The sequence below is a fragment of the Eubalaena glacialis genome, chromosome 1 (assembly GCF_028564815.1).
Source record: "Eubalaena glacialis isolate mEubGla1 chromosome 1, mEubGla1.1.hap2.+ XY, whole genome shotgun sequence".
Taxonomy (NCBI): domain Eukaryota; kingdom Metazoa; phylum Chordata; class Mammalia; order Artiodactyla; family Balaenidae; genus Eubalaena; species Eubalaena glacialis.
Window position 1 is genome coordinate 163,352,625 of NC_083716.1, and position 25,348 is coordinate 163,377,972.

Consider the following 25,348-nt stretch of genomic DNA (forward strand, 5'->3'; position numbering starts at 1 on the left):
TAGATAGATAGATAGATAATTTATATGTAGAAAGAAATTGTTTTCCTAACTGGACCACTAACTAGCTGGGGGGGGGTCCTTGAACAAGTCATTTAAATACATTGCAATTAAATTTGGTTGACCAAATCTGTAGGGCTTTTAAAACTCTAAAATATTACAATTCTATTAAAAATTGATTAGACTCTGAACACAATAAGATAAAGCTGATTATAATCTTGATAAACAGATGTTTTCCTCTTCTTCATTAAAATTAGTATTTAAATGTGCAGTACTTGCTTTGTATTGATACTATTCTAAGAGTATTACATTAAAACGTATATCCCCATTTTATAGACGATCAAATTAAAGCATAGAGTTTAAGTGACTTGCTGAAGGTCACACTGTGGGACTGAGTTTTGAATCCAGTCAATCTAGATACAAAGTCTATACTCCTAAAAACTAATTGGCTGCCTCTTAGAGTCTCTTTACTGTCTACCTGCCTTTCACACACATGGTGGTTATCCCAGTGTGAAGTACGAGATATATTGTCTTACTGGAGAAAATGCAGGCCTTGCATTTTAGCATTACTGAATAATCAAATGTATTCTATCACAATTTCTTTGGACTTATCAAGTTCTGCTGAAAAGCTTCAGTATTTTTCCATGTCAAATGCTTACTTTTTGAGTTCTTTACTACTCTACATTGTTATAAAGCTTTATATCTGTAATTCTAAAATACTATCAAACTCAATCCCCAGAACTATAAGTAGAGGATAAGGTCTTTAAACACCCTAGAATTAGTGAAGGCGTCTTTATTATCAATTTAGCAGATGTAAGCAAAGAATTTTTTTGCAATTTCAGAAATAAAATTGCAGGTAATTTTGACTTTCAAGTATGGAAGTCAAATACTCAATACTCATAATACTCAATAAGAAGTGACAATTGCCTTGAGAGAAACAGAGTGCTATAGTACAAGGTAGAAGGGAAAGATTATAACCAAACTAGAGGGAAGAGGCTTGTACTAATGCCAGCCTGTATGGAACATATAAACTTTGCATTGACCTAAGAATGGAGCAGGTTTGAACATATAAGGGGAGTTTACAAAGGAAAATTCAAGTGGCAAATTGATGTGAACAAATGCACCAAGGTGGGAAAGTATGAAGCATTTACTGGTATAACTAAACACTTTAAGTACAGATAAATAGTTAAAAGGAATGGAGGAGCTCATTGGGTAGGTCCAGATCCCTGCTGCCAAGATAAAAAGCTGGAATTTATTAAAATAGGTTGTGGAACATCTGGTTAACAGTTTTAGAGGAATTCTGATTTAGAGAAATTAATCTGGCAGTGATTTGTAGGATACATTTTAGAAGTAGCAGACTCTAGAAGCAAGAGAGTTCCATTAACAAATGGTTAGAAATAAAAGGACTAAAATTGGAAAGTGACCATGATAACAGAGATAAGTGTCAAAAATACTTAAGAAAAAAAAAAGGAAGTATTTAGGAAATGACCGAATGAGGCAAAAAAGAAAAAGGTGCTGGAAGGTGGTTTGATGAAATAAGGTCTGATGAATAAAGTCTTAGGACGCTAGAAAAAAAATAGAGGACTTTGAAAGAGAAACAGATGTGGTAGCACATTCTCAGTTCTATGTTACATACACTGAGAAGAGTCAGAAGGAGTTTTTTAAGTAAACATCTAGTGAGTACTTAGAAAAGCACAACCAATGCAGAGGAGGGAAGAGAGAAAAGACAACATAGATCAGGAGTCATCCTCATCGAGGTGATGGTTAAAGGTATATGACCGATGATCTGATACAGGTAAAGAGTTAGAAAGAGAAAAGTGCCACTGAGAGACCCTTGAGAAGACTACATTTTGGGGAAAATAAGATAATTATTAAGCACATATATCTGCAAAACAATACTGTAATGGTATATTATACTCATGTCACAGATGTGAAACTAAGAGCTTGACTGAGATCTGATAGCCAGCAAGGGAAAGGAAGAGGAAGGGGAATCAGTAAGCATCGTAAAATAAATATGTAAACTGATAGAAGGAAAAACCTCTCTAGAACAATGCAATGGGAGTCAGAAGTGAAAAGAATTTAAGCAAAGAGGTTGGTAAATTGTGTTAAATGCTTTCAAAGGAAGCAGGCAAGGAAAGGCTGTTGAAGTTCATAATCAATGGGCCCTTTCAGAAAGAGGTTATTATAGAGATGGGAGCAAGATCCAGATTCTAGTGAGAAGGTCAAGAGGAGTTGAGGGAGTATGTAGAAAGTATCCTTTCGATAAGGTCACCAGTGAAGGGAATAGAAAATATATGTCCCTGGTTTGAATGAGTAGTAGGATGGAGTGAAGATGTATTATGGTTTAGGGTAGAACTTAGTTGAGCAGTTTTGTAAGCTCAAGGGGACAATCTAGAAATCAAAGACATAAAACACAAATGTAATAATCAATGAACAAGTAGCTGAAAGAGTACAGGCATAGCTCAGAGATTGTGGGTTTGGTTCCAGACCAGTGCAATAAAGCGAATATCACAATAAAGCAAGTCACACAAATTTTTGGTTTCCTGGTGCATTTAAAAGTTACATTTACATTATTCTGTAGTCTTTTAAGTGTGCAATAGCATTGTGTCTAAAAAAATGTACATACCTTAGGTAAAAAATACTTGCTAAAAAATGCTAACCATTATCTGAGTGTACAGTAAGTCATAATCTTTTGGTGGTGAAGGGTCTTGCCTCAGCGTTGATGCCTGCTGACTGTGGGAATTTCATAAAATAAGCGACAGTAAAGTTTACCCCATCGATTGACTCTTCCTTTCACAAATTATTTCTCTGTAGCATGCAATGTTGTTAGATAGTATTTTATCCATAGGACTTCTTTCAAAATTGGAGTCAATCCTCTCAAATCCTGCCACTGCTATATCAACTAAATTTATGTAATATTCTAAATCCTTTGTTGTCATTTCCCAGTTTTCACAGACTCTTCACCAGGAGTAGATTCCATCTCAATAAACTATTTCCTTTGCTCATTCATAAGAAGCAACTCCACATCTGTTAAATGTTTGTTATGAGATTGCAGCAATTCAGTCACATCTTCAGGCTCTATCTCTAATTCTAGTTCTCTTGCTATTTCCACCACATCTGCAGTTACATCCTACACTGAAGTCTTGAACCTCCCAAAGTCATCCTTGAAGGTTGGAATCAACTTCTTCCAAATTCCTATTAATGTTGATATTATGACCTCTTCCCATGAATCATGAATGTTCTTAATTGCATCTAGAAGAGTGAATCCTTTCCAGAAAGTTTTTAATTAACTTTGCCCAGATCCATCAGAGGAATCACTGTCTATGGCAGCTATAGCCTAATGAAATGGGTTTCTTAAAGAATAAGAATTGAAAGTCAAAATTACTCCTTGATCCATGGGCTGCAGAATGGATGTTGTGTTAGCAGGCATGAAAACAACATTAATCTTGTTGTACATCTCCATTAGAGCACTAAGGTGACCAGGTTCACCTTAGTAAGTCTCAACAGTGGGCTTAAAACATTCAGTAAACCATGTTGTAAACAGATTTGCTATCATCCAGGCTCTGTTGTTCCATTTATAGTGCACAGGTGGAGTAGATGTAGCACAATTCTTAAGGGCCCTGGGATTTTCAGAATGGTAAATTAGCGTTGCCTTCAACTTAAAGGCACCAGTTTCCTTAGCCCCTAACAAGAGAGTCAGCCTATCCTTTGAAGCTTTGAAAGTCAGGCATTGACTTCTCCTCTCTAACTATGAAAGTCTTAAGATGGCATTTTCTTCCAATATAAGGCTGTTTCATCTACATTGAAAATCTGTGTTTTAGTGTAGCCAACTTCAATAATTATCTTAGCTAGATTTCTGGATAATTTGCAGCTTGTACATCAGCATTTGCTGCTTCACCTTGCAGGTTTATGTTATAGAGACAACTTCTTTCCTTAAACCTAATAAACCAACCTCTTCTAGCTTTAGAATCATTCTTCTGCAACTTTCTCACCTCTCTCAGCCTTCATAGAATTGAAGAGAGTTGGGGCCTTGCACTAGATTAGGCTTGGGTTTAAGAGAATTTTGTAGCTGGTTTGATCTTCTTTCCAGACCACTCAAACTTTCTCCATATCAGCAATAAGGCTGTTTTGCTTTCTTAACATTCATGTGTTCACTGGAGTAGCACTTTTAATTTCCTTCAAGAACTTGCCATTTGCATTCACAACTTGGCTGTTTGGCACAAGGGGCCTAGCTTTAGGCCTATCTCGATTTTCAACACGCCTTCCTCACTAAGCTTAATCATTCCTAGCCTTTGATTTAAAGTGAGAGATGTAGGACTTTTTCTTTCATTTGAACACTTAGCGATCATTGTAGGATTATTAATTGGTCTCAGGGAATAGAGAGACCCAAGGAAAAGAAGAGAGACAGGGGAACAGCCGGATGGTGTTCAGTGAGGACACACACAACATTTACTGATTAGGTTCACTGTTTTATATGGGTGTGGTTCGTGGTGCACCTAACTACAATAGTTAACATCGAAGATCACTGATCACAGATCAGCACAACAAATATAATAATAATTTAGAAGTTTGAAATAGTGTGGAATTACCAAAATGACACAGAGACATGAAGTAAGCAAATGCTGTGGGAAAAATGATGCCCATAGACTTACTCAACTCAGAGTTGCCACAAACCTTCAATTTGTATAATACACAATATCTGCAAATCTCAGTAAATCAAGGAGTAATAAAAACAAAAAAAAGTATGCTTAGAGTCAGAAAAGAGCTGGCTGAGGGCAAAAGGGTGAATGCTATCCCACAGTGAGAGGAAAGGAGACATTCTTTTCTCTGAGACAAGAGGAGGGAAGAGGCCCTGAGAAACACACATATTAACGTAGAGATTGAGGGAGGTTAAGAGTTCATGATTGAGAGAGTTTAGATTTTTTGCATTGCCTCAATCTTCAATTTCTTGAGAAGAGTCCAAAACTTTTGGAAAATATTCAGTTAAAAATGAGACAGGTGAACAAATAGAGGTAAAAGGATTGTTAGGTCTCTGTGGACTTGCAGAGGGTCAATAACATGGACTTGTAGCAGGACCAGATGACCTCAGCTTATTACTTTTTTAGTGATTCTCTAGGTCTTAGGAGCAGAGGTAGATGAGGAAGGGTAAGTTTACCCAGGAACTAATATTTATAAAAAGAGAATGGGGTCAGTCAGGCAAGGACAGAGAACCTAGGGTGCTCAGCTACGTGCTCGCTGACATGGCAGAGTCTTGGAGAGGGGGTGGGAGGAGGGAAGCAAACAATTTCTGCAGGGAGTTATTCTGTGAGAATATGGAGTAGCTAAGGAATGATAACCATCAATGAAGGATAAAAAGTGACTTCCATAGGATTGAAATAGGAGGGGTTAAAAAATTAAAAGGTGTGTTCAGAGAGGCAGATTTCAGAGTTCAACCTCTTGGATCTGAAGTGTTTTTAAATGATTTTGAAATCCAAAATGAGAACATGTATATGGGGAGCCAAAATTAATTGAAGGACACTTAAGATTTTGATTGAATGATTAATATCAGCAACAACAAGAAAGATGTATTACCCAGCCTTATTAACTATTTATAATGTACCAAGCGCTGTGCCAAGTGCTTCAGTTCTATTAACTCAATTCATCTTCACCTACTTACTGTGTGGTAGGTAATATTTGCAGCCATTGGGCTGATTATATTTTCCCCAATAAAACTGATGGAATTGATTGGTCTGACATTGCAGAGACACAACCTTAAAAAGACAATTTTAGCTAACTCAACTATAATCAAGGTTTTTAATTTTCTAGGTACGCTGAAAACTTAAGGTCTGCACAGGAATATGTAAATAGTTCATGGGGGGACATTACAGAGCAGTTAACTTAGAACAGAACATGCTACACAGCACTGTCTGTGGCTGTCGATATTATTTAAGGCACCATCTCCGGACTGTTTGAGAGAGCTAACTGACATTGCAAATACAAAAAAAAAAATTCTCCCTAGGAACATCCATCTTCAGAAAATACAGGAATTTTTTGAGCAATATTTTTTTAAGCTTTTGTTACTTTTCAACTAAAAGTAAAACTTATCTGAGTCATTTTTATGGTTAAGTATATAATTAATTGTAGCCATTTATAATATATTTCTCACGTATTTGTAGGAATTATCGCCAACTCTAAGATGAAACTCAATACATGTATTTAAGTTAAATGCATTAGTTCCCTATTAGTAAATAGGTAAGTGAACAGGCACTCTGATCGTTAAAAATGCATCCTTAACGTTCTTAAACACCTGGCTACATTATGATAGGATAATTGCAGCAATTTCTGTTCCTCATTTCATTAGACTATTCAGCACTGTAATGTCTTATACAGTTATTTCCATGGAGTTCCAAAACCCCAATCAGGTGAAGGTCGTGGCTACTCCGTAATTACCATCTGCTTAGCTTTGTTAGTGTTTCTCTTTGTTACTCGGTAGGTCAATGATACTGTTCTTGATAGGAACCCAGCAAGACCAAAAGTAAGAAAACAGCTCGGACCAAGTGAGGCTCTGCTACTCCAACTGATGGACAGCTAATTACCTGAGTATAAAACAGTGAGAGCACTGGGAGAAATAGAGAACTCTGTGATATGGTAGCTATCCAAGTACAATATTATTTGGTGGTTTTTCAATGAGCTACACTGTTCAGTTAGAGAACATGATCATATCCTGTGGCAGAAGAGGATATAATTTTGAGAAAAATAGAACATTTGGTTTTCTAACAATCTCAAACTATCCTTGAATAACTCAGGGGTTAATCTGAGTATAATTTGTAGTCAGCCCTTGGTATCCAAGGTTTCTCCACATCAGAGGATTCAACCAACCATGGGTTGTGTAGTATTGTAGTAGTTACTGTTGAAAAATATCTGCATATAATTGGACCCGAGCAGTTCAAGTCCATGTTGTTCAAGGGTCAACTGTACCTGGATGAGCATTCCAAATCTAAGTTACTGGATCAGTTTCTCCTCTTTAGCAGCACACTAGACTCACCTGGGAACTTTATACAATATCAAAGATCTGGCCGCACTCCTGGCCAATTAAAGCTAAATCTGCAGAGAGTGGTACCCAAGCATGGAAATGTATTTTTTAAAGTTGCCTCAGGTGCTGCTAATGTGCTACAAAGGTTGAAAACCTCTATTCAAAAATAATCATTGCTAGTATAGATTCATTTGTGAACAACTAGAACTTTCTTTTTCAGTTTCAGTTCACATTGCTTATACAGAAAGACTTGTGTGGTTCACACATTAACCACTGATTTTAATGAAACTTTTCAAATTAAAAATTAATTATTCTTTTTGAAACTTAACACCTGACTTCTTAGTTTCTATAGAGAAAGTTTGAATATGAGAACCAAAAGTATTTATTCCTAGTAAAAAGTTTTGGATCTTGGCCAACTGTCCTTCTAAACCTGTGAATAGCATACAGGATTTATGTTTATCCATAGGGTTATATGATTCATTCTATCATTTTAATTAGGTAAACAGCTGTAAACAATTAGATATAAAGTTCTATGGTACTTATGATACTTACGTAACTATCATTAGATACTTATTGCCTATAAACATTTTACAGCATTTAATATTTTTCATATTTAAATAGGCTATAGATCTTTTCATAGAGAAACCACTTCCATATGTTTCTAGAGTTCATATTAAAATAATTTATAATTAGGTGACAAAAGACAATTGGTAGTTTCATGACCAGTTCATCTCTTTACGAATAGTGCTAAGAGCCCTAACTTCTCTTCACTATGCCTTTCAGAAAGGATGTATATGCCTCTGTCTTAAATGGCCAGTGTTCCTTCCTTGTATCTGTTTGATCACCTATAAGAAAAATATAGACTAATCTAAATTTAGTTTTACAGAAAGTGTGAAATAAAATGCTATTTATTAATTTTAAAACCTCTAACAACTTGGCTTTATGTTTCCAGTTTGAGATTTTTGAGTACTATCTTTTTAATTTAAAATGTCTCAAAAATATTTGCTGTAGTCTCATTAAACTCCACACATTGTTTTCAAAAGATATTCTTTTCTTTTTGTTTTTTTTCCAACTAGGACCCCTACTATGGCTGGTGGCCTATTTTCTATTGACAGAAACTACTTTGAAGAGATAGGAACTTACGATGCAGGAATGGATATCTGGGGTGGAGAGAATCTTGAAATGTCTTTTAGGGTAATTGCATTTTACTTTATTTTTTGACTCTGAACATACTATGCTGTAGCATGCACATATAGACTCAGTAATTTACTGTCAAATCTTTTTTGTAAAGTGATACAAATTACTGATCAGTTGGTCATTTTAATGCTTGTTTAGAAACTCTGCTAGAGTCTTTTTGCATGCAATATTTACTGTTAAATGGGAAATTAGAGGCAATTTTTAAGTTTTCAAAATAATTCTTTTATACATAATTCAAAGACACTAGGGCTTTTCTAAAAAGACGGGCTTTATTTTTTAATAAAGCATTATCCTATGAAATCACTTTGTGTTTTTGAACTGAAACTTGGAAGTGTTTATGATATCTGAATTTGCAAGTGCTGCTTGAGGTTATTCTCAAATACCTTTAAGAATAACCTGTGGTCAAAGGAATTCTGCGTAATTCAAGTAACATGACTGTTTTCACAATCATAGACATTATTGTTTGATAAATCAGTTTTAATAATGCAAATGCACTTATTAAATGGCCTTCCAAGTAAACAAAATTAAGAATTAATCCCTCGTATAACCAATACTAGGAAGCATATGAATAATTTTAATATATTATTACATTCAAAAATTTTAAAAACACATAAATGTTCCTTCTTACTAAGAAACAATGAGGGATAGCATACTGTTTTTTTCCTTCAAACCACATTCAGTATCATTTAAAAAATGAGTTAAATTAATAATACTGTTGTTTTTTCTTTCCTATAATTTAACCTGAATGATTTGAAACACTGTATCATTTTGCTGGCATTATTTGCACAACAAAATTATTAGAGTTTAGATATATTAATCTATGAAGTTCAAGAGTTATACCTTTTAATTTCTTATTTAGAAAGTAAACTGTTTTTCACAAATATAAATATGTTTGATGTGTAAGCAAATGTCAAAATTTGAGAATAAGAATTACTTAGAATTTATATAATGTGGAATTTAATGGATCTTGGATAATCTGAATTATTTTAGAAGGACTAGGATGTCCTTGTTATACAACTTTTTGCCTATAAATCTTCCTAATAGTCCAATGTCTGAGAAGATCATTAGTTAATGAAATTTTATTCTTCCCATATTTGCTTATATACTCATAGTCGGACGGAGCTTGCTCCACAAGACTTAGTAGCATACCCAGGAATGTCTTCTTGTTATGAAGTACAGAATACATCTTTGCACAATCTTTGGGACATTTGGGGACCCAACTTTTTTACTCAGTGTAGTTCTCAAAGTACAGAATATAAGAACTGACAGTTTAAAAAGGAAGAAGAAGAAAGAAAGAAGGAAAGGAGGGAGGGAGGGGGGAAGAAAGGAAAGATAGTATACTCAAGACCTGAAAAACAATTTTCTCTTACCCTTAGATTTAATGAAGAGAGTATTTACACATTCATTAACCAATATTCCTTGGATGCTGTGCTGGAAATTCATAAGGAAAAAAAATCAACATAGCAATACTACTCTTACCTAGTGATCCTATTACCCATCTTTTTTTTCCTGCTTTCCTAACATTCTTATTCACCTCTTTTCTGCTCACCTGTTACGCTTGATTCTCTGCCAGTAGACTCCCCTTACTTTCATCACAGAGCTCTCAGATTAGATGGATGCTCTTCATCTAACTGATTGAAAGATGTGTCAGGGAGGAATGTATTAAGAAGGAAATTAGTGGAATAATATGATATGCCAGGAGAACATGATCAGGAAATACAACAGAGATATTAAGGTATCAGAAAGGAAGATTTGAAAATATGGTATGTGATGCAGATACCAGGTGAACAGAGTGAATGCAACTAGTGGCCATAAGAATGATCAGATCACTAAATAATAACACAGGAGGTTTTCTGTGATTGGTTGTTTGAGATTATTAAGAGATAAAGTACTCCTAAGTGACTGGTCTTTGATTTAGTTTCCGTATGCTATCAATAGAAACAAAATGTATATTTTGCTTTTTATTAGACTCTTGATTCATGTTTTACTTTACTTTTCTTTCTATGACATGAATATGTGTTAGCTTAATAGTTGGTACCCTGGCTGAGGAAGATATTGAGTGAGAGAAAACGCTGGAACAGTACATTAGCAAGGGGATGACACTCTCCTTTAGATTAATTTCATAACAAGATGTGTGACTTCAGGAAATGAGAATATGTTGGAGATTTATAATCAGAAGATCTATGTCTAATATCCAGCTTAATTATTATACAACAAACATATATTGAACATGTAGTATGTCCTTTACACTTTCCGGATCCTGAGACTGCCAAAGTGAAGAAGGCCTGATGCTTTTACTCTCAGGGAAGCACATCTCAAAGAAGAGATACATAGGTATCAGTGACAGTAAAATGTGATCATTTCTTTTGTAGATTTATGTATGAGGTTTTCTTATCTCCATCATGTTAGTATAGACAAATTACTTAACCTCAACTGTGAAAAGGTGATTATAATAATAGTAAAGTTATAGTTGTCTTATAGCTCTGGTCTATGTAGATTTGAGGATGAAAAACATAGAAATATTAAATTCCTGCAAAAAATTAGTACTGTGGCTGGCCTTATGGGAGTTTAAGCCAATTCAAAAGAATACACTTCGGGGGATTTATTTATAACAGTATCACTTGATCTTTGATGCCCAGAGTATTGTAAGTACGGACAGACCTTGAATATCTGATGAAAACTGTAGACCTCCCAAGAAAGATGCATCCGTCTCCTACACACAATAGGTTTGAACACAGTTTCAAAGGGTTGAAAAATCCCTTGAAGTCTCTGGATAAAAATTCTTGGCATAAAATAATAGTGACTTCTAATATTTATAGAGCTAGTAAGTAGAATAGTTGAAAATTGAACCCCAGCATTCTGAGACCAGTGACCATGCTGCTAATTACTGTACCACTACCTCCCCTATAAAGGTCCATCCCTCCGTAACATGACAGCCCTGACAGCTGATGGTGTTATTAGGAGAGAGGGGAGAAGCTAACATGCAAATGCGATCTTCCTGAACAATGCTGAGATGGTTGTCTCATCTAGTGACTTTATCTTCTTCTTATACGCGTTAGCCTCTTATGGATAATACATGTCCAATAGCAGTGAGAATATGTACAAGTAGATCCTAATGCTCCTGAAAACTTAGTCTCAGATACTGTTCTCCACTCCTTTACACAACAATCATCAAAATAGCATAAATTCCAAGATGTAAATGTAAATTTAAACTGATATTATTGATTTCCTACTCAATAGGTACAGGGCATACAGTTGTGAACAAAATAGACAAAACCGTGTGTCCTTATGGAACTTATATTTTAGTGAAGGAGACAGACAATAAACAAGAGAAGCAAAATACATTAATATATTAGTGATAGGGCTTCCTTGGTGGCGCAGTGGTTAAGAATCCGCCTGCCAATGCAGGGGACACGGGTTCCAGCCCTGGTCCAGGAAGATCCCACATGCCGCGGAGCAGCTAAGCCCGTGCACCACAACTACTGAGCCTGAGCTCTAGAGCCCGGGAGCCACAACTACTGAAGCCTGCGCGCCTAGAGCCTGTGCTCCGCAACAAGAGAAGCCACCGCAATGAGAAGCCCGTGCACCGCAACAATGAGTAGCCCCCGCTCACCGCAACTAGAGAAAGCCCGCGCGCAGCAACAAAGACCCAACGCAGCCAAAAATAAATAAATAAATAAATTTATTTAAAAAATATATATATACTGGTGATAAATGTTAAAGAGAAAAAACTAAGGAAAAGAAGGGGAATATGAAATGGTAGAGCTTGGAAATTGTTAGGGGTTGAAATTTTATATAGGAAGAACTCAGAAATGAATATTCATATAAAACAGTTTATGACAAAATTAACCCAGTATAGTATGAAATTTTCATCAAAGGTATCATCTATTTTTAGAAGTCCAATGCACTCTCCATTGCACACAGAGCCACTCATCTATCTTTGAATAATATCCATGATGTTATCAGTACCACCCAATAAGCATCACCACCTGAAATCCTTGCCTTGCATGAGGCAATAGCACAAGAGCGTTATTTCCAACAGCACACAGTATGTGAGATAATCTGTCACTGTAGAACCAACTGAGGTCGTTAAAAAGAGTCAGAAGGCAGCAAAAGACTCAGAAGGGTGTCCCACTGCCCTGAAGGGTAGACTAGTGGTTACAAGAATGGTCTGAGAGGGAGGCAGCCTGGGTTCAAGACCTAGCTCTAGCACTTATTAGCTGTGTGAGTTTGGGTAAGGTAGCATGTCTCCTAAGCTCTAGTATGTTTGCATCTAGGCCTTAACCATAGATAATCAAATGAGAGAATGTTCATGAAAAGCCCTTTAAAACCAGAATATGAAATACATATATAAAATACTGCTGCTCTAAGTGTTAGTCAATATGTGGTTCTAAATCTCTCCTGACCAGAAAGAGATTAAATTTTAGAAAAAAACAAACAACAACAACAAAAAAAAAACCTTTCTTTTTAGACTGCTGCAACATCCTCTGAGATAACCACTGACATTCTAAGAACTTACAGTGTAAAATGTTTACCTACACTCATAAAATGGCTTAAATAAAACAACTGAGTTTTAAAAAAAAGGAAAGTGTCATCTAGAGTTAGTGTATCAAGTACTGAATGTATACATACACACACATAGACAAACCTAAGTCAATTTTTTAAATGGACAAAATATATATGAAAAAAGAGTTTCAAGACATTGGACAGTAAGTCATAAATGATGATGGTCTCTGAGAGATGGGAAACAAACAAGGAGGGGCCTTGAGTTGCCTTGGCTTACTGCCTTGAGATAGTGTCTAGACTTCAGCAACATGAAGGGGGACTTAGCCAGATCCCAGTGGACTCCATGAGTTGAGGAAATGGGCCTGAGTGTCTGGAGAGATCAAGGCAGCTAGAATTTAGTGGACAGAGTAATGGAGAGGAGAGAGCTGCACAGACAGAGAACTCATGAAATATGGAATACTGAACAGTGCACATGTGTGAGAAGATGACCCAAGTTTGAGGAAAAAACTCATAAATCTTAGAGGTCTCACTGCCCCAGTGCTCACTTAGGACCAGCAATAATACCTGTACCCTCCAACCAGACTGATTTGTGGAGCATGGTGTAGAGTAAATATTGGGAAACTACATAATATGCTTTGACATAGGCCATGCAACAGAAAGAAGTCAAAAGTAAGAGTAATAATATCTTGGACTGAATGAAAATGAACATAAAGCATATCAAAGTTTGTGGTGCCACTAAAAGCAATACTTAGGGGGAATTTATAGCACTAAACATCTATATTAAAAGAAGAAAATATAAACGATCTAAAATCAATGACTTCAGCTTCTTCCTTTAGGGACTGGAAAAAAAGGAGGAGAGTAAATCCAAAGTATGTAAGAAAGGAAATAATAGAGATCAAAATAGAAATTATGAAATATAAAAGAGGAAAAGTTTAGATAAAAGCGAGTAAACCAAAAGCTGTTACCTTGAGAAGATCAGTAAAACTGATAAATTTCTGACCACACTTAACAGGAAAAATAGAAGATACAAATTACCAACACTGGAAATGATAGCAGTCACATCATTATGGATTCTACAATTCTGTAAAGGATTAGAAAATAATATTATTTACAGTGTTATGTCAATAAACTTGGCAACTTTGATAAAATAATTTCCTTAAACAACAAAGACTATCAAAGAAGAAGAAATAAATCACAAGAAGAAATAAATCAACCCAATAATCGTATATTCAGCAAAAAATAAATAAATAAATAAATTTGTAGTTTAAAAATCCTTTTCACAGAGGAAACTCCATTGCCAGCTGACCACACTAGTGGATTCTACCACACATTTTGGGTGGAAATAAGAGCAGTTCTATACAAAGTTTTAGAAAATTGAAGAGGAGATAATACCTCCTGACTCATTTTATGAGGTCAGCATTTTCAAAGAGCAAAACTTGACAGAGACATTACAAGAATTGAAAACGACACACCAATGTCCCTCATGAATATAGATCCAAAAATTCTAAATAAAACTTTAGTAAATCAATCTTCTCAATATGTAAAATGAATGTACATCATAACTAAGTGAAGTTCATCCCAGGAAAGCAAGGCTGGTTTAACATGCAAAAATCAATCAACTTAATTCACCAAATTAACAAACCAAAAAAAGAAAAATCAAACAACCATTGGAACAGATGCCGAAAAGTATTTGATGAAACCCAAATTCTATTCCTGATTAAAAAATAAAAAGAAAGTGAGAAAAAGCCCTGAGCAAACTAATTATAACAGGGAACTTCCTCAACCTAATAAAGGGCTTTTGTAAAAATCCTACATCATATTTAATGTTGAAATACTGAATGCTTTCCCCATAAGACCAGGAAAAGATAAGGGCATTGGCGTTTACCTATTCTACTTAACATTACGGTGGAGGTTGTAGGCAGTGGAGTAAGGCAAGAAGAATAAACAAAACATTAGAAAGGAGAAAGTAAGCTGGTCATTACAGATGACATGATTGTCTAGAAAATTCAACGGAATGTATTTTAAAAAAGCTACTAAAACAAACATGACCTTACCATGTTTGCAGGATACAGGAATACTATAGTTGTTGTATTTTTATATACTTGTAACAAAAAATCAAAATAAAAAGTCATTTAAAATATAATCAAAAATATGAAATAGTGATAAATCTGACAAAAGATATGCAAAGAACTTTACTCTGAATACCACAATATATTGCTGAGGGAAATTAAAGAGGAACTACAAAAATGGAGAGATATATACATTTATGATTTGGAAGACTCCATATGCTATTAAGATGTCATGTATATGGACACCTAATTTAAAAGAAATAGGCAAAGGCTATTAAGTGGAAACAGGATAGTATTTTTAATAAATAGTACTGGAACAACTGGATATCCATGTGGAAAAAGTATCTAAAATGCATACCTCACACTATATAAAAAGTTAACTTAAAAGTAAAACCTAAAATTATAAAATTCTAAAGAAAACATAGGAGAAAAATTTTTGTGACCTTTGATTAGGCAACCCATAAAGGTAGAAATCAATAAACTGGACTTCATCAAAATGAAAAAAAATTTGCTCTACAAAGCCACTGTTAAGAGATTGAAAGGACAAGTCACTGACAGGAAGAAATTGTTAGTAAATAATATATCTGATAATGGACTTGTATCCAAAAAAAAAAAAAAACCCAAAGGTTCTCAAAACTCAGTAATAAACAACCCAAGGAAAAATAGCTCAAAGATTTGAAGAGACACTTTACTAAGGAAGGCATATAGATGGCGAATAACCACGTGAGAAAATCTTTAACATTATTCTTTATTAGAGAAATGAAATTAAAATAATGAGATAGCACTACACATCTATCAGAATGGCTAAAATTAAAAAAGAACATGTTGGTGAGGATGTAGAAGAAGAGCACATACAATTGAGGTGGGAATGGTACAATGGTACAATAACTCTGGAAAATAATTTCACTATTTCTTAAACAGCTCCTAGGTATTTCCCCAAGGGAAAGGAAAACATGTCCATACAAAGAGATGTACAGTAATTTTCATAGTAGCCTTATTTGGAATAGCCAAAATCTAGAAACAATGCAAATCTCCATCAAAGGTGAATAAGCTATGATTTATCCATACATGGAATTCTAGTCAGAAAAGTGAGTGAACTATTGATACACCCTAGAACATTGTGAATCTTGAAATAATTGTGAATGAATGAAACAAACCAGACAAAAGGATAACATACAATATGAGTCCATTTACATAAAATTTTAGGAAATGTAAACTAACCTGTGAATGGCAGGAAGCAGATAAATTGGGATCTGGATATTGGGGTGGGAGAGGAGAGCTGGAGGGAAGGATTACAAAGGGTCATATGAAAACTTCGGGGGCTAACAGAGATATGCGTTATCTTGATTGTGGGGATGGCCTCACAGATTTCACATATGCCAAAACTTATCAAATGGTACAATTTAAATATATGCAGTCCAATGTATATTAATTATACTTCAGTAAAGCTATTAAGTATTAAAACACACACACACACACACACACACACACACACACACAGGCATCTTCCAAAGAGAAACAAATGAAGGAAAATTGTAATTGATGGTAACTAGTCAGCTGTAGACCTCTATAGTTTAGGGGAGATTCTCATTATATCTTAGCCTGGTTTCTTTTAAATACACTTGATATGATTCTAACAATCTACTTCTCAGGACAGCTATGTGGATTAAATAAGACAATATTTATTGAATTTTTTATAAACTGTACCATACTGTGGACATTTTAATTTTATCATTATCACTACCCTTAAAAAATAAGCTGTTTTGTCAACAACCAATAGTTTAATTAACAGGGTGGAATTTACTTTAAATGCCCCAATTTTCTTTCCTTCCAAGTCACTATGTAAGCAGCAATATATTTATCTGAAGAGCATAACCAAGTGAAATGTTTCATGATGTGAAATCCATTTATTTCCAAATTGCACAAGCAATGAAGTAGAAAAGAAATGAGAGTTGACATAATAAATAATGGAAAAATGAAAGGCAGAAGTTTTCATTGAACAGAATAGCATGGTAAATGAGGTGAAAATATTTGTAGACTTTTTGGGGATTGTGGTACCCAGGCTTTTGAAAGTATTAAAAGAAAGTAAAGAATTTTCTAGAAATGTCCATGCAGTTCTAATTTTGACAAATGAAAATGTCAGTCATAATAATTTGTTAAATAGAAATCAATTTTGACAAAAGTCTAGTTGAATTATTTCTGTTGGCACTCTTTGCTTTTATTTAAACTTAATTCATGCAAATCTGAGCATACTGGATTGTCTATCAGTATATAAAACTTGACTGTTTTTGTTTTATTTGGCTGGTCATAGAAATCAGACTATAATAGAAATCTTTTAGTTAAGTTAACTTAATCTAAGTTCATGTGTTATCCACGATTTTGGTGGAGATGGTTTTGTGAAATAGTTTGATTTAAATATCATAAAGTACTCTCTTAATATTAACATAGAGATTTCTTAGCCTCTTTTTTCCCCCAGATTTATTGAGGTATAACTGACAAAAATTGTATATATTTGAGGTTTACAACATGATGTTATACATATGTGATGTGGGAAGTGATTACCACAATCAAGCTAATTAACACGTTCATTACCTCACATAGTTATCTTAAGATCTACTCTCAGCAAATTTCAGGTATATAATACAGCATATTAACTATAGTCACCATACTGTACATTAGATCTCAGAATTTATTCATCTTATAACTGAAAGTTTGTACCTTATTGGCCTCTTTTTTAAAAAAGTCTAAGAGGTCATAAACTTAGACATAAAAGTCCAAGAGATCATGTTCATGTACGGCCTCCATAAAGAATATAAACCAATATCAATGATTTAGTCCAGCAAACTACTCGAAGGTTACCTATCTGGTGCAGGATAAACCTTAAACACATTGCAGGTGGCTTAAAATTTTTGCTTCTGTGCTTACAATTAGATTTTCTGGCATGTGGACCACCACTCTAACTTAATGGTTTAAACATCTCTCTTTATTCAGTCTCCTTATCCTTTGTTTAATTGATATTATAGAATAAAATATTTCTAGATAAGGGATAGCTGAGACTTTGTTTCTAGGGACTATGTTACATCTATTATATATTTTTAGAACATTGGGTCAGTAGGATCATATAATGGTATTTAATTAAGGTGTCTATAGAGAACTCTATTTTTCCAAAATAAATGGGTTAGAATTTTATTTTGAATGTTAAGTACAATACATACCTGATTTCCTGTGTTCCCTTAGAAAGCACAAGTTAATGACAGGAAAATTAGATATTAATCAAACTTTAGGATAGTGTTAGAAAATGTTAGCAGAACTTGTTTTGCTTTTAAAATTATAATAGCCTAAGGCTTGGTAATTTTCGTAACTATACCTCTTCATTTGACCTTTCTAGTTCACTGAAGCAGAGTATGAGAACAGACTTACACTGGATAGTCATCTATGTGATGTTTCACCTCGTAAACATACACTACATGGAGACATACTTAGTTTTAGAAATATAAGGCATTGTAGGAGACTTAGGTACACTAGAACTTGTTATTAATCTCTGGTTCCCTTTTACGGTCACTTAGTTATCTCTTAAAGTGATTTTTTTGAAGAATATTCTTTGGGGTTGTTAGTACCACTCACAGTTTAGTACCTTCTTGAACCAATAACATTCATTGCTTCTTTTTCATGACCTCATAAAGTCTTATCATATGAGTGTTTCTCTGAAAATGTAAACATATACTATATATGTCAACCTGCAAATATACTCCTCTAATGTCCAACTTATTCTGTCTGCTCTCTGTTTATTTTATCCATTTATCTGTCTATCAATCATCTATCGATCTACCTATCTATCTAAATTTATGTGTATGTGAGTCTGAGTGCAAATAATTAAATATTCATGAAGACTCAGAATGCAAGTCTCGTAGTTATTGTAAAGGATATAATGTGACAATAAATATATGGATTTTAAAGTTTACAGCTTAAATGATCTCTATTGCAAATGAGTGTTGAGAGATACTCACCAGACATCCTGAAGGAGTTGGGACTCAGATAATTAGGAGAATTAGTGAACTATGAAACTCTGAAGATAGATAGAAATGAAATGCATAAAATGAGAAAGAAATGGAATGAAAATGATATAAAAATAGTTATCTGTAAAATCTACATTTTTATTTCCATTAATATATAAACCAGAGTTGAGTGATATTTTTACAGGATTTATTCAGAACTACTCATTGGGAATAAATTTTACTACAAGATCACTCTAAATTTTTCTTCTGTCTTCTTGAATTAAACCATTAAATGGAAATAAAGATACAGGAAAGAGAAACTATTGATTTCTGAACTATGATAGAAACATTTTTGATGATGTTATTCTTTAACAAATGCAGGTACATTTCAGAGATACTAAGAGGAATTTCCCTGTATATAGCAATAGCAATAAGCCAGATGTACCTAGCTTTTTACTGAGTTTTAGCACATTAAGAAACCAACAATCTTTATTAGAGACAAATATCTGAAATGTCACTTTTGGGAAACACACTACAATTCTTTGACTGTTTTCTGATCCTTCTCTGCTAATGTGCTGATATCCCATGTGTATTCACGTTAACTATAAAAATCTTTATGATCCTTCTGATGCTAAATATGAAAGACTTCAATTTAACTGTTTGAATTTATGGTGATAAAAAGAGCTTTTTGAAGAATTTAATGGGCTCAGAATTATTGCAAAGAAAAATTTGACACTTTCTGCCATGGCCATATTTTACTAAAGCTTCCCATTAAGTGTACTTAATCATACAAAATGGCGCTGAGAATTAAGTCAATTATCCTGCTGATTTACATTTAAAGTGTGCCTAAAATATTCTGATAATGTAATGTTTAACTTTCTTTTTGTATCTAAATATGTGCTCAGTGAATTAACTTTGAACTATTTATTTTACAAATTAAGGTTCCATTTTTTTTCTTAATGGAACAGGAAAGTTAAAGCAAATAACTTCCAAAAATATTTCTAGTTTTGAAATTTTAAGGATCATTTATATATCTTGGGTTTGGTGAAATGAAATAAACCTGCCATTAAATTCAAACAAAGTTTGCAAGTAAATTTAGTTTGGAGAATTCACTAATTAACTCAGAAATATTTGTTAGTAGTTGGACATACAGACACGTAGAAGATCAGTTCCTGGTCTGATAGAACTTGTGCTAGAGGAAGATGATAGACAATAAATGAGTAAGCAGAAAAATAGTCTGTTAAATTCAGATCAAGGTGAGTGCCTTGACGAAAATAAAATGAGAGGTAGAACATTGCATTACCTTAGAGTGGTCAGGGAAGACCATTCTAAGGAAGCATTTTAGCTGAGACCAAACTGACAGGAAGAATCCAGCTGTGCAAGGCTTTGCAAAGAGACCATTCAATATAGAGCATAATGCAAGAGAGAGTATTACAACTCTCATTCCAAGTCTGTAGGAGCACAAATATCCTAATGCTTTGGGGGAGGGAAAGCTTTCTTATTCAACAGTTCAGAACAATTTATTCTCTCAGAACAATATTTGCTGAACAAACTAAACTCCTCTAGGAGCTTATTTTTTGATGAGGCTTTACATTTGAATAGCGCTTTATAGAATTCTTTTACACATATTATCATAATGGATCTCAGTAGCTTTTCTCCCCCCATATATTTGGTTTTAACTTTAATGCATTTGTAATGTTTGCATTATACTTCAGATTACCTCTCTATAGCAGTCAGGTATCAATCTACCCTCATCTTATCCATCAATCAATATAAATAATTATATACCTAGACCTGCACTAGACACTCCGGATGGTATGTCTGCAAGGTATACCATCTCCAAATTGATTGAGAGTTTGGAGAGTATAATGGCATCTAGGGTCATTTCAAGTTGCAAACATAAAACTCATTAAGTTCAAAGAAGGGAGAGATTTCTATGATCTAAGATAACCAGGGAAGAATTTATAAATGAAAAATTCAAGAGTCTTGCCTTATAGACAGCAGGGCAGAAGAGGAGCAGGGGCCAGAAATCAGTGAAATCTCAGATCTTTACTCTTGTGATCCTACTTTGTGCTTTGAGCCATTCCTATGTTTAGGCTAGAATGTCTGGTTCCCCCGCCTTTTGTTTTCCCTCTTGAGAATAAAATATCAGTAAGCCATTAAATATATATTTTGCCAAACTAGGCTTCACGTGACAGAGTTAATGAAGTATCCATTAAAAACTCCAGAAATTGAACCTATTATTTTTTTTATATACCTATATTTGACCCCTTGAAGATTTCTAGGACAAAATTCCAAAATTGTTGTTTCTATATATGTTCATTCAATTAGGAAACCTGGTGTACCTTGCTAACCAAAATGAACACATTCAAAATCAAATTCATGTACTTTTTATTAAAGAGCCAAATTTATATCTCTATGGTAACTACTGCAGTAAATGTACAACATCTTAAGCTATGACTATACTGTCACTCTTAGTGATGTCTGTCTTAAGTACATGACTACCAGTCGTTTCACTGTTGTTCTAGTCAACCAGAAATGTAGTTTAAAAAGGAAACCTATTATGAGATTTATTTAAATAAGGCTGAATGATTTCAGCAATAACTGATTCTAGATGCCAGGAATGATTCTTTTGAGGGTGTGAGATAATGTGGAGGGAAGACTTTGATCCAACTGTTCAGAATTTGAGTATTATGTACCAATGAAATTGAATTTTAAGTGCCATTGAAAACGTAGTTGGAGCTTTTTAAATAGATTTTTAAATCACTCTTAAAAATATATCTATGTTGAAAAATTTCACTATATCTGCAAAAATTCAAACTTGATGAATTAAAAATTCTTAAAATATTTTATTACCAAACTACCACTGTTTACACTGAAAAGACGCTAAAATTGAAATCAAAATTTGGTGTAGCATTTCTCTATTGCCACCATGATGTGCCTGGATACTAAAACATGTTTCTATATGAGTTCCTCCATTGTCAAAGATTTGACTACACTTTTCTACTCATTTTATTATTTCATAGTTCAACGATATGCAGTCTTGATCTTATATATTTTCTCTATTTTAATTGGTCAACCAAAATTTTATTTGTTTTATTTTAATCTTTTTATTGAAGTATAGTTGATTTACAATGCTGTGCCCATCTCTGCTGTACAGCAAAGTGACTCAGCTATACACATTAGACATTCTTTTTTTATATTCTTTTCCATTATGGTTTATCATAGGATATTGAATATAGTTCTCTGTGCTATACAGTAGGACCTTGTTGTTTTATTTATGTTTTTAAATTCTGTATTTTAATTGGTCAACCAACTTTATATTCTATATTTTTATTTGGGTTTGAGAAATCATCTTAACCTCTGGAATTCCTGAATTAAGATAGGAATCTATAAATAAATTGTTTAAGGGTAAAATGTCCCACACTAACCCTGTAATGATGAATGGTAATTAGACCTGATGAAAGACTAGTGCTCCTTGATCATTTCCCTGGCCCTGCAAGAGAAGACCCCAGGAACTACAAGCTTTCTTTTCATTTTGGGGGAACAGAATGGAAACTTGACTCTTTAAGGTCATGGAAAGTTAAAGGTGTACCTGAGGAAGTTGGAAATGTGTTACAGAGTGGAGGCAAAGTATAAGGAAGGTGACAGATTTGAGAGTTAGCTTTACAGAATTGATAGTTTAATGAGCATATGAGAATGGATGTTTGCCAAGAAAGAAAATACGGAGGGCGGAATAGCAAGGCATGTCCTTAGGTAGCACCTACATTTAGGGGTAGGAGAAAAAAAGAGAAAGCAAACGCTAGGACAAAGCTGTCAGGGAAGAACAAATATATATATCAGAAGAACTTAGAATGTTATGGTGATTGTCAACAGTGTCAAATGCTGCAGAGAAGTGAGAAAGAATAATGAGAGCTCATAAAAAGTTTCATGTGTAGTTTCAGATGATAGAATCGAGATACTAGAATATAAGATGTTAAGAACATTGAATTGTAAAGATAACGTAGAGAAAAGCCAAACTTTTTAAGAAGTTTCTCAGCAAACAGGAAAGAAAATGCATGGTAACTTAAAGGGTAAATATGATCAAAGTAATTATTTTATGTTTGCTATTCTTTTATTTTATCATAGGAGATAAAGTAAATGTAAGATGATAGAAAGGATTTAAAAATCTAGAAGGTACTGAAAAAGAAAGAGAAAGGAACAACTGATGAGATAAATATCTACAGATGTTGGAAGAATATTCTAGATATAATAAAGTACACCTGTGTAATACTTTTTAGTTTACAACACAGTTTTATGCTCACTATTTCACTATGTTCTTACCAGAGCACTGTGGATGAGTCGTTGTTATTGTCTTCTTCTATAATTAAAGGTTTTGAGTTGCAAAGAAACTAAGTCATGTGGCTGGAAGTTGTAAGGGCTGAGCATCAAACCCACACCTTCTGCTCCTAGTCTAGAATTCTTCTATTTGAGTTTAAGGTCCTAAAGGCAGGATATTTAACTTTGGAGAGTTGACCCTCTTTCTTAAAATGGAGAAAAGAAGCTAAGGCTATATGAGATATTTCAAGGTGGAAATGAATAGAAAGTTGGATCAACTGTTTCTGAGCTCAAGAAAAGTGGAAAGCAGAAGATTATGTGCAGAGAGGATGGGACTGATATTGGGAGCTTGATGGGAGGAGACAGTTTTGGATTAAAGGCAGCTTCCTCAACAAGCATCTGGATGAGCAATGATGTTCTCTATGAAACAACCTTTAAATGTCCTAAGAATGACATCTTGCAATTTTAATGAAACAGAGAAGAGGAAATTATCTTCCCTGTGCTTTAAGCATCATATCTGGAGAAATAAACCGTGCACTGCCTTCTCCTGGTTTGTGACTGATAAGTGAGCAAAGTAACATTCTGCGTGTTGCTATTTCATGGTTCCTCCTTTACTATTCTTCTAAGGTGTAATGTAACCTACATTGACTACTACCAATTTGTTTTTAAGAAACTAAAAACTGTCAAAGTAGAGTATAACTTCCCTTCACAGTGGGTTTTGTGGGTATTTGTAATGAGCGCTTGAGGTGATATCAATATGGATATTTTTATATGTTTCACATTTATCTCACTAAACATTTTACAGCAAAAAAAAAGATACCTGCAAGATGATTTTTGGAAGGGAATCATAGTGTTCCATAGATGGCATTCGAGTTTTGTAGGTGTTGCCAAGGGAAATTCTTTATCTGAAGCAAAACGTATGGCTTTGTATGAAAATGTCTCAGGTCCTTGATAAAAAAACAAAATGTCTCCAGCTGATTAAAAACCAGGAAAATTCTGTCCATGAAGGGATTATGGTTGGAGTGAGTACCTCTTAAGACAGTCCTTTTCTTGTAGGCATGAGAGACTGTTCTTCAACTGTCAAGTGCAAACTGATGACTAGACATTAATATGCTCAGTCCTAACACTCACAACACCTAGACTGGCCTGTGAGCTACTTGAAGACAGAGAGCCGTGTTTCATTATCCTTTCTCTATGCCCCAGAGCCCAGCATGGTGCTTGACACAAAGTCAATGGCTAGTAAATATTTGCTCGGTAGATGCCAGCCAAGTTCTGAGGGAAAATGCTTGAGAGGAGAGAGGTCATTCCCTCTCCTCAAATTTATCACGGGCCTTCCATTTGAAAAGCACTTGACAGCTTTGCAAGTTATACAGGAAGTTTCATTTAAACTAAAATATAGCTGCAATCAGGGGAGGTGGATGGTTTAAAGATGGAGAAACTGAGTCACTGAAGGATAACTCTTTTGGAGGTACCAGGTTTTCTTTTCCTACCCCATCCAATTTCTTTTTAAGTATCTCTGGCATTCGTAAAGAGCACGAGATGTTGTCACACACTGTAGCTGGATACCCAGGTGGTCTACTGGTATTCAGAGGGGACTGTTCTGGCGTGAATTCTAGGGCAGCATCACACAGCTGTCATGCGCTGCTCTGTGGCTGCAAGCTGCAGATGTTACTGATACCTGACAGGCGGTCAGATCGTCAGACACAGGAGGACACCAGTGTAAAATGCAAAATATCTGACCCAAATCTCAGTTAATAATCACAGACCCTTTCCATCTAGTTCTCATCTACATACAATTTTTCACCATTTAAATGTATTTGTAGGATTAATTATACAATGAGGAACACACAAATTCCAGTCATTCTAGATTTTTCTTAGTCACTAGTCCCCTTAAAAGCACTAAGAATATTCCAAAACCTCCAGTATTATCAAACTTTAAGATTATTGATTCTTGAAAGATGAAAAAGTGTCACTGTATTGCATATTATTTGTGTTCTTTTTTCATGAATTATCTGCCTGTGACCATCTATGCTAATAAGAAGGCAATACTTTATTGTAAATATGAAAAACTAGGCCCTAATTTTCTCAAGCACAACCACCTTATCTTACATCGGAGTTTCAATATCCGGTAGGCTACTCGATGGTCTTCATTTTCACATGTCATTTAAGCAGCAGATGGGAGATTTGCCATAACACAGTCAGGACTATGTGTTGCTCTGTTGATCTAAAGGGGAACTGGGAAATTCTGCAATACC

The 25,348-nt window shown here is 34.5% G+C and overlaps 1 protein-coding gene across 1 annotated transcript in view; it reads left to right on the forward strand.

Annotated features, from left to right (window-relative positions):
* GALNT13 (polypeptide N-acetylgalactosaminyltransferase 13) overlaps window positions 1–25,348 on the forward strand; it is a 474,459-nt gene that overhangs the window by 264,634 nt on the left and 184,477 nt on the right. Inside the window, exon 6 of the mRNA XM_061200203.1 lies at window positions 8,086–8,203. Coding sequence (XP_061056186.1) covers window positions 8,086–8,203 — 118 coding nt within the window. The remainder of the gene's footprint in view (window positions 1–8,085; window positions 8,204–25,348) is intronic.